Consider the following 9527-nt stretch of genomic DNA (forward strand, 5'->3'; position numbering starts at 1 on the left):
GGTGGGGTGGGATGGGATGGGATGGGATGGGATGAGATGGGATGGGATGGGATGGGGTGGGATGGGATGGGATGGGGTGGGATGGGATGGGATGGGATGCAACCACCACTCACCCCACTGCACAGGTGCTGCGGAGCTCAAGCCCAGCAAACCCTGGGCACATCCTGAATGCAAAGCTGATACAACGTCTGGCATCACCTCACAGAAAGGTTTTAAAATATCCAGAGAGAATTGAATCCATTAGAATACTTCCTCACAAACCTTGTTCTTACTGGCATTCTCCTGGCTTGCGATTAGCCCATAAAATAGAGGCAGAATCTCCTCAGCTGTCAGTGCAGTCTGTGCTTTGCTGACACCACAAAGGAGAACTCATTTCTCCTCATCTCAGGTAGTTTCAAAGTTGAGTTGTAGTCTAAAAATGAGCCCTGTGGTGCTTCAGGAACACAGCACATCCATCCTCCCTGAATGGAAATGAGTAACACACCAACAGGGCAGGGCCCAGGAACTGAACCCCCGGGTTTGGGAACAGGGGGTTGTACAGGTGTCCTCCTGCTCGGAATTCCCTTGCCAAGGTGCCCTCTCTCCCCATGTGGAGTTTACTGCAGGTGACACTGAGAAGCATTGACTGAAACACCCAGGTTAGACATACAAGAATTGATATTTATCTGTCTGAAGTGGCACAGTGTTCTGAACAGCAGCAAAACAAGCTCCCACACGAGGCTCCATGTGAACACGGCCCGGAGAGCTGCCCACGGCTCAGGAAGTCAGCTGGGCCCTTTGATGTGGCTCTGCACGAGGAGCAACAAGCTCAGATCCTCAGCAGAGCCAATTAGGCCAACAAAGGACCTGTTTAATTTAGCAATGCTGCTTCCTGGGCTTAAGACAGTTCACCTGAAAGAACACACACCGCCCTGGATGTTCGGGGCCAGGGTTCACTGAGCAAAAGCAGAACTGGCTGACAGTTTCCTGTAAATTCCATAGGAGTCTGAAGCAAGACAGGACATTAAGCTCAACGCCACTGTGAAGTTTCTCAACCTCCTGCAGCATGTCCAAGCTCAGCACCCAGCACCACGGAACCAGAGAAAGGATGCACCCACCTGCTCTCACTGTCCAGGAACACGGAACTGCTGCTTTTCCCCAGGGCTTCGCTGATGGGAGAGAGGCAGAAGGGGGAAGAGAAGGCATCAGAGTCAGAGTCGAAAGTGCTGTCCCTGCTCACATCGTCAGCAGACAGCTCCAAGGAGCCCTCGTCCTCCCTGCAGTCCGGGCCCTCCTCCGCGCCCTCCGACCTGCCGTGCTCCTCCTGGGAGCTGGGCAGGGTCCCCGGGTGGCTGCGCGGGGGCTGCGGGGACCGGCGGGCGCCGCTCTGCGACAGCTTCTCCCCTCCCGAGGAGGGGCCCCCGTCCCTGGCGGGCTGTGACCCCGGGAGGGGCTCGTCCCCCCGGGGGGTCTGGTCCCCGCTGTGGCGCGGGGGGGACGCGGGGCGGCCGTGGCCGTGGCCGTGGCCGTGGCGCTGGCGGGGCGCCTTGCGCACCGGGGAGCCCTCGGGGGTGACGTAGCGCAGCGCCTCCTCGTCCTGCCGCTGGATGCGCGCGTTGGGCACCCAGGCCAGGATCAGCGTGGCTCCCAGCTGCTCGTCCTTCTCCATGTACAGGCACAGGTAGCCTGAGAGAGAGCACAGGGGCACGGCTTGAGACACCGAGTTGTCCTAAGGGAACTGGAACTCCCTTTCCCCATCCCCATCCCTGGAAATGTTCAAGGCCGAGCTGGAGGGGGCTCTGAGCAACCTGGTTTGGTGAAAGGCGCCCCTGCCCACGGCAAGGAGGATCTTTAGGGTCCTCCCTTTACCTTTGCAGGAGATGATCTGTAAGGTCCCTCCTAACCTAAACCAGTCCATGTTTCCTGACACTTCACTATCACTACACATGGGCAAAACAAACCCTTTTATTTACCAGGACAGAATTCTGTCAAAGGAATTGTGGAGTGCTCAGCATTAGTCAGTATTTGCAAGTTATTTCAAGTCTGCATGTAGCGTTTGAATTCCCTCTGGCCTAACTGAACAGAGAAATGACATGCAAATACTTGGACTTCCTGGACAGATTTATTAATCAAGAGTAAATGATAAAATATGTTCCCACATGAAAAAGTTCTACTGTTTCTTAGTCAAACAATTTCAAGTGCCAGCTGAACAGTGATTTCTCAAGAATATTTACCTTAGTGTAGGTAAAGGGCTACAGTTTTTATGGGAAGCCAATGGAAAAAGAAGTCACCCACACCAAAAGGAAAGCAAGGGTCAGTGTTCAGAGAATAATTCATTTTGTGAAGCTAAGCCAAGAGCCACAGGTCTTTGATGAGAACATGAAAGAGCACAGGAACAGATGAGAATAAAAGGACAGAGCAGGATTTATATTCATTTACTCCAGCGCATGCAGCCACAATCAGGCTTTTTGGATTCTCCCTTTACCAGTGGTTGCTGAGCCACTCCAGCAATGACAGTTACAAGAGGATATTTGGATTTCCTGAACAATTCATGGACATGAAGAGCAACAGAAGTTACCGTCCTCACATGACAACTTCTGACAGCACAAAAGCATTTACTAAACCAGGTAAATCCATGCTGGACCAGAAGAGAAAGGAGCAATATCACTAATCTTCCCACTAAAAGAGCTGATGGATCAGCTGGTGGATGGTTTTCCTTCGTCTTCCACAAAACTGCCTTGCCCTGTCCCCCACTGACACCTCATCATTTCTTAGAGCCCAAGGTGTGGAACTCGATAGAAGCAACACCCAGGAGAGAGAAAAAGAGAGAATGGGCAGTGTCTGCAACACCCCCTCACCTGGATGGTGCTCCCCGACGCCCTGCAGCAGCTCGGGGGGGTGGACACAGACATTGTTCTTGGAGTAGATGATCTCCCCATCGAGCACGGAGGAGCCGCCGCCGCCGGGGGTCAGGGTCAGGAGGTCGGAGGCTCTGGAAGAGGCTCGACGGAGGAGACGCCCCAGAGACATCGCCAGGGAAATGTTTCCATCCTCTGCCAGCTCTAGCCAGGAGCCAGATTCAGAAGATCTGCCAAGGAGGAGGAAAAAATAGTGTGAGAACCAAAATAATGACAGCACAGCACGTGCCACCCACAGTCTGAGGACAAGCCTCCCATCAATCCACACCTCAAGCAAGAGCCCACAGATGCTGTGGATCTGTAACATCACCTTCAAAAAGGTGCTCAGGCACAGCATCCCAGGACGTTTTCCTCTGCAATGAGGAAACGTGAAGGCAGCAAAACCCCACATGTCAACAGTTACTGTGGGGAGGAGGCAGAACAGCAACGCTGGTCACGGAGGGAAGAGTTCAGTTTGTGGACCTGCCCAGTGTGTCACTGACCCGGGGGTGACAGAGCCAGAGCTGATCCCAGAGCTGACCCCAGAGCTGACCCCAGAGCTGATTCCAGAGCTGATCCCAGAGCTGACCCCAGAGCTGACCCCAGAGCTGATCCCAGAGCTGATCCCAGAGCTGACCCCAGAGCTGACCCCAGAGCTGATTCCAGAGCTGATCCCAGAGCTGATCCCAGAGCTGACCCCAGAGCTGACCCCAGAGCTGATTCCAGAGCTGATCCCAGAGCTGATCCCAGAGCTTCCTTCAGCACAGAAATGGCTGAGCCCACAGCACTGAGCACGGGGTGCCACAGCACCTCCAAAAACAACATCAATCAAACCCACTTCATCTCATGCTTGCCATTTCTGCAGAGCAGGCTCCCTGCAGCCATCCCCAGCTGGGAAGCACCAGAACCACGGCAGTTTCTGTTCTGCCAAAACCACAGGAGAAGAGGAAACTCCTACTTTTGTTCCTTTGTGTTTACATGGCCCAGCTTGCTGTGACCAGGGCAGAGTGACCCAGCACAGCCCACACACCCCACGCTCCTGGGCCAGGGGGAGCTCAGCCCGGGCTGCTCCTGGGGGCCAGCCCCAGCTGGGCTGCAGGGCACAGCCTGGAGAGCCAGAGAGGGAAATAACCCAGACAGGCCCTGGCCTGGGGCATCTTCTGAGGAAATACTCAAGGGCATAAGCAAGCACTGATGTTGAAGTGCTCTGATTTCCTTAGTCTGGTTTTGATGGTAAATCCAGCCAGCCCAGGAGGGCAGGAGGCAGAAATGGCAAAGGGGCATTTCCCAAAGGGCAGAGTGAGAGCTGCAGGAAAGGAAAATAGCTGTCCTTCCTCTGACAGATTGGCACATGCAGAAGACTGCAGATGAGACTGCCAAGCTGTTGACAGAGCCTTCATTAAAGGGCAAACTATTGGTTTAACTGGCAATCTCCACATTTGTCAGCTCAAATCACAGCAGAGGCGGTTCCTGTGTTTCAGCCTTTGCTGGGACTTGATGGAAAAGCCCCAACCCTGCTCTGTACCAGCAAATGTTCAGGAAAAGAGAATCACTTTGCAAGTCCTGCACACTCCTGTCTCCTTCTAGCACCAGACACATGTATCCTCATGTCTCAGCCCCCAAAACCAAACACCAGTCGAGCCCTAAGCTCATTCTTGTCCACATTGCCAAAATCAACAGTTTCAGGCTCTGGCTTACACCTGGCAGAAAGTCATTTGCCTCAACTACATTTAAGGAGCAAATCACCTTTCCTCTCATTGCATTCTGCAAGAGCAGACAGTAAATTCTGGTGCAACTTCTCCTTCCCACACTGAGTTACAACATGCTGGTTCCAAACAGGGCCAGGGGAGTCAGGGGCAGTGATGTGGAGCCACCTGGCCAGAGACCTGGGCCTCCAGCACACCTGGACAGGGTCACCTGTCAGCACAACACTGGCCACCACAGCAGCACAGACCTTCACCCATGGCAGCGACTTCCTCAGAACCCCAAAAATCAGAGGATGCACAGGGGGAAGGAGGCACCAGCTGGCTGCTGCTGCTGAGGAGTGCTTCCTCAGGAAACACAGGGACAAACTCAGAGGCACACGAGGAACAAGAGGTCCTGTGATATCCTGCTGCAGCTCTCTGGGTGCTCCCAGGGAGGCAGGGGAGGCTCAGGACATCTCTGCCAACAGAGGCACCACTTAATGAGCTCTCAGCAGGCACAGAAAGAACAAAGCGACAGGTAAAGATCAAAAGCTGTTCCCTGGAAAGCCAGAGGAATTTCAAGGGAAGTCTTGCTTTGATCCTGCAGAACACCTGTTGTTCAGCACTGCCCGCATGTGCAGGTGGACGGCGCTGCAGGTACACACAGGGCTGGGAAGAGGAAACCAGAAAAAAGACAAAAGCCTTGGCATACTGTGAACTGCAGCTCAGAAATTCAGTCTGTTGGACCTGTCTGGCAGAAGAGCTGCACATCAGAAATCAGAGACCACTGCAGTGCTGCAGACAGTGGCCAGACACACTGAGATATATAAATATCACCAGGAAACTCAATCCTTTCACTGTTCCCACAGGCCAGGGAATTCTTTGTAGCTTTGGTTGCAGGATTAATGAAAAACAGATGCAAGTCACGGGACAGTTTCAGGGAGGGTGACAAGAGTTATCTGGGCCAGGGAAAGAGATTGCCAAGGGAAGATAAAAGTGGGAGAAGTGTGTTAAAAGTCTTCACACATACAAACTGTCACTGCCGAAAGAAGAGCTGTCAATGAAGGACACGAGAAGTTTTAAGGCAGCTGAACTGTGGCAAGGAATACCTAGTTTTGTCATTCCAGTAGCTGGGACAATGGTACACCAGAACAGGGAACCTCAAGGGGCCACTCACACTGCTGGGGTTTCACAGGCCACAGAAATAAATACCCAGTCAGTCCCAGTGGGGACCAGATGGTGGACTGGACCTCCAAAGGTCATCTGGTCTACTGGTACAACCCCAAATGTCCCTGAAACTCAGCTTGGGAAGGTGTGACTCCTTACTGAAAGAGAGGAGTTCATACAACACAAAGCAGCAAATAACAGAGGCCAGATCTGCAGGGTTTACTCTGTTCTCAGCCCTTTTCCACATGGGACAACATCTGCACACACAATCCGTGGGGCCTGGGTCGTGGGGAGAGGCAGGGACTGCTGATGCCTCTGGTGTGTGCTTGGAAAGGAGCAGGAACTGTCCCACAGCTCAGGCAGCAGTAAATCAGCACCATTCAAAAAACCCCATTTTTCATATTAATTTCATATTTATCTGCTGATCTGAAGGGATTCTTCTCAGTGTGGCAGAGCCAGCTCAGCTCTCCAGAAGCTGAAGCACTGCGTTAGCTGATAAGCTCTTGCTGAGTGCCAATATTTATTAAGCATGCACACATTTTCTTCTCCCACACATCAACTGTTGCCACTAAAAATCTTCGCTCCACCTCCTGTGTCTGTTCACTCAGCCCTGGCTGCTCTCCCAGGCGGTGCCAGCACTTCTCAGCTTCACGAGTGAGAAAGCGCTGGGGAGCCAATTCCTGCAGTGGAGCCTCTTCCCCAGAGCCCGTCCAGTTCCAGCCAGCAGCATCCAGCCCGGCCCCGGCCGCTCCCAGCCGTGCCCTTCCCTCCTCAGGAACCCATCCACAGGATCCTGTTTGCCTTGGCAGATCAGCCTCACTTGGCACCTCCTGCTGCACCAAACGCTGCAGCCTCCGGTTGCTCGGGATTCCCGCATCCCGGGAGGGCAGCGCCGGCCCCGGCACACCCGGCACATCCCCGGGCCCGCGGGCACCGGGGCACCCGCGGCACCCCGGCTGCTGTCCGTGAGGAGCCCAGCCGGGAGCCGAGCCTGGCCTGGAGCAGAGCCTAGCCCGGAGCCCAGCCTGGAGCCCAGCCCGGAGCTCAGCCCGGAGCTCAGCCCGGAGCCCAGCTCAGCCCAGCCCGGAGCCCAGCCTGGAGCCCAGCCCAGAGCTCAGCCCGGAGTTGAGCCCAGCCCAGCCCGGAGCCCAGCCCGGAGCCCAGCCCAGCCTGGAGCCCAGCCTGGAGCTCAGCCCAGCCTGGAGCCCAGCCTGGAGCCCAGCCCAGAGCTCAGCCCGGAGTTGAGCCCAGCCCAGCCCGGAGCCCAGCCCAGAGCCCAGCCTGGAGCCCAGCCCGGAGCTCAGCCCAGCCTCAGCCCACAGCTCCCATGCCGAGCCCTCCGTGCACTCCGGCTCCCAGGGCACATTCGCCGTGTGAGACCTTCAGAGCTCTACAGGCCACACGAGCCGAGCTGCAGGGCTCTGGAAAGTGAAATGTGAGAGCTGCGGCGTGTCTGGGCACGACAGAGAAACACGAGCTGTCAAACAGCAGCACCGCATTTAAGCATGAAATGTCTTTGGGAAGGAGAGCGCAACAGGCTCGTTTTCTTTCTTACCCTTAATAACTTGAATTTAATTTTAATATTTAAGGAGTGCACGGTCGCTGTGGCGGTGGGGCTCAGACACCGCACAAATTCCTGCCTCTTTCCCCTCCTGGGAACAGCAAATGCCGGGTTTGGAGCTCTCAGCTCAGAGCAAGTGGAGTGTGGCAGCCTGGAGTCAGCTGCCTCCGAGTCCTCCGAGTGCATCTGCTGTGCCACTCTCAGCTGGTCACTCACTTTACTCCCCTACAAGCACACAAGAGCCCTTGTACGACCTTCCCTTTGTATCACACCACCTCGACACTGGGAATAAAAAGAGAAAAGCTTTCCAAACCCCTCGCCATGCTGGAGCCACTTAAGAGGATCCAGCAGAATCAAGGAAAAGCATTTACCGTGGGGAGCCGCTCTGAAGTCATCCCATCTCATGGGGAGAATTATGTAGGTCACCCAAAAGTCTTTCACTGGTGCCCTGCTGGAGTAGCAGCGGCTCAGGGAGCAAGAGCAAAGGGAAGGGAACAGCCAAAATCTCCACGACTCCAAAGGCAGTCACTACAGCGGGACCAACTGCGCTCTGAGACACCTCAGCTGAGCAGGTAAAAAAGGACAGCAGCCTGAATCCTGCAAGGCTGTGACTCAAGAAAAGGGAAAGGGAATGCTCTGTCAGGGCTGGCTGCTCCCAGCCACACCTGCTCCGGCATCAGAAAGCAAACAAAAAGCAAACAAAAAGCAAACAAAAGGCAAACAAAACTCACCCATCCCCAGCACCAAACTCAGCGACAGCACACGCTGTCACTGAGACACTGTGTGTGCCACATGTCCCTCTGTGCTCGATTTACCAGCTTTTCATGACACTTATCTGCACTGCTCGGGCCACAGGAAACGCTTTTATGACTTTTTATTTTCAACATCCTGTTGCTGTGTCCTGATAACACTCTAAGGACTCGATCCTCAAAAACCAGCACCTCAAAGCCCGGAGTCTGGATCACAGCTCAGTGGATGAGCTCACTGCAAACTCTGTTCTCAGTATGACAGACATCACAGCGGGCACCATCTCTGCCACTCAGACACCCTGGACTCTCATTTTCCTTCCTAATCCGAGTAGCAACTAAGAACAAAACACCTCTGCAAGGCAAGCTCCCAGCCTGAGATCCAAAAAGGCAGATCTTCCAGAGGAAGCAGCCGAGTTACTTTATGGAGTGTCAGCAGCACAGGGCAATGCAGCACCTCACAGCCCCTGCCCGCAGCATCCCGAGGCTGCTCCTCAAACCACCGCCAACCATCCTCCATCCGCCTTCTCCACAGGTAACAGGGCTCAGGTGGGGTCACCTGGGAGAAGACCAGGTCCCCAAATGAAGGAAAACATTGAAACACTCCCAGCTGCACGGAGCCGCACCGAAGTAACAGAAGAGAAAGTTTAAGAACTATTTAGATTTCCACCAGCGCCCCCGGCGGCATCCCGATCCCTGGACAGCATCCCGACCCCCGGACAGCATCCCGACCCCCGGACAGCATCCCGGTCTCTGGGCAGCATCCCGATCCCCGGACAGCATCCCGATCCCCGGACAGCATCCCGATCCCCGGACAGTATCCCGACCCCCGGACAGCATCCCGATCCCCGGACAGTATCCCGACCCCCGGACAGCATCCCGACCCCCGGACAGCATCCCGATCCCCGGACAGTATCCCGACCCCCGGACAGTATCCCGACCCCCGGACAGCATCCCGATCCCCGGGCAGCATCCCGACCTCCCGGCCGGATCCTGATCCCCGGCCGGATCCCGACCCACGGCAGGATCCCGACGCCCGGACAGCGTCCCGTTGTCCCGGAGCACCCGCCCGCTCCCGGCGGGCTCCGGCGTGGGACGGGCGGACAAAGAGCGGGATCAAACCCGGACGTGCCCCGGTACCGGCAGGATCTCGGTGCCGGATCTGGGGATCCCGGGGCAGCGCTACAGGATCACCCGGCCCCCCATCCCCGCCGTCCCCAGCCCGGCCCGGCCCCGCTTTACCGGCACAGACGAGCCCGGGGAAGCTCCCGGAGCTGCCCAGCCCGGGGCGGGCTCGGAGCCGCCGCCGCCGCTCCCGGCCCTGCGCGGAGCCGCTGCCACCGCCCGCCCGCTCCGCCCGGCCCGCGGGGCTGTGCCCGCCCGGCGGCTCCGCCCGTCCGCCCGGCCCGAGGCTGCGTGGCCCGGGGAGAGCGCAGCGGGACCCTCCCGGTGCCGGTACCGGGGCCCGCGGGCGGAACCGGCGCTGCCGGGG

The 9527-nt window shown here is 56.4% G+C and overlaps 1 protein-coding gene across 4 annotated transcripts in view; it reads right to left on the reverse strand.

The window, feature by feature from the left end:
- TBC1D16 (TBC1 domain family member 16) overlaps positions 1-9511 on the reverse strand; it is a 31226-nt gene extending 21715 nt beyond the window's left edge. For 2 of the 4 annotated variants that reach the window (XM_063409192.1, XM_063409191.1), the window contains exons 1-3: positions 9278-9511; positions 2838-3067; positions 1098-1665 (exon numbers count right to left, since the gene is read on the reverse strand). In XM_063409192.1, the coding sequence (XP_063265262.1) occupies positions 1098-1665; positions 2838-3009 (740 nt within the window). In that variant the 5' untranslated portion in view covers positions 3010-3067; positions 9278-9511. Of the gene's footprint in view, positions 1-1097; positions 1666-2837; positions 3068-3714; positions 3736-9277 lie in introns of those variants that run through there. The other 2 variants (XM_063409193.1, XM_063409194.1) reach the window with 2 other exon arrangements.
- Positions 9512-9527: the final 16 nt, after the last annotated feature.

The sequence above is a fragment of the Prinia subflava genome, chromosome 12, assembly GCF_021018805.1.
Source record: "Prinia subflava isolate CZ2003 ecotype Zambia chromosome 12, Cam_Psub_1.2, whole genome shotgun sequence".
Classification (NCBI taxonomy): Eukaryota; Metazoa; Chordata; class Aves; order Passeriformes; family Cisticolidae; genus Prinia; species Prinia subflava.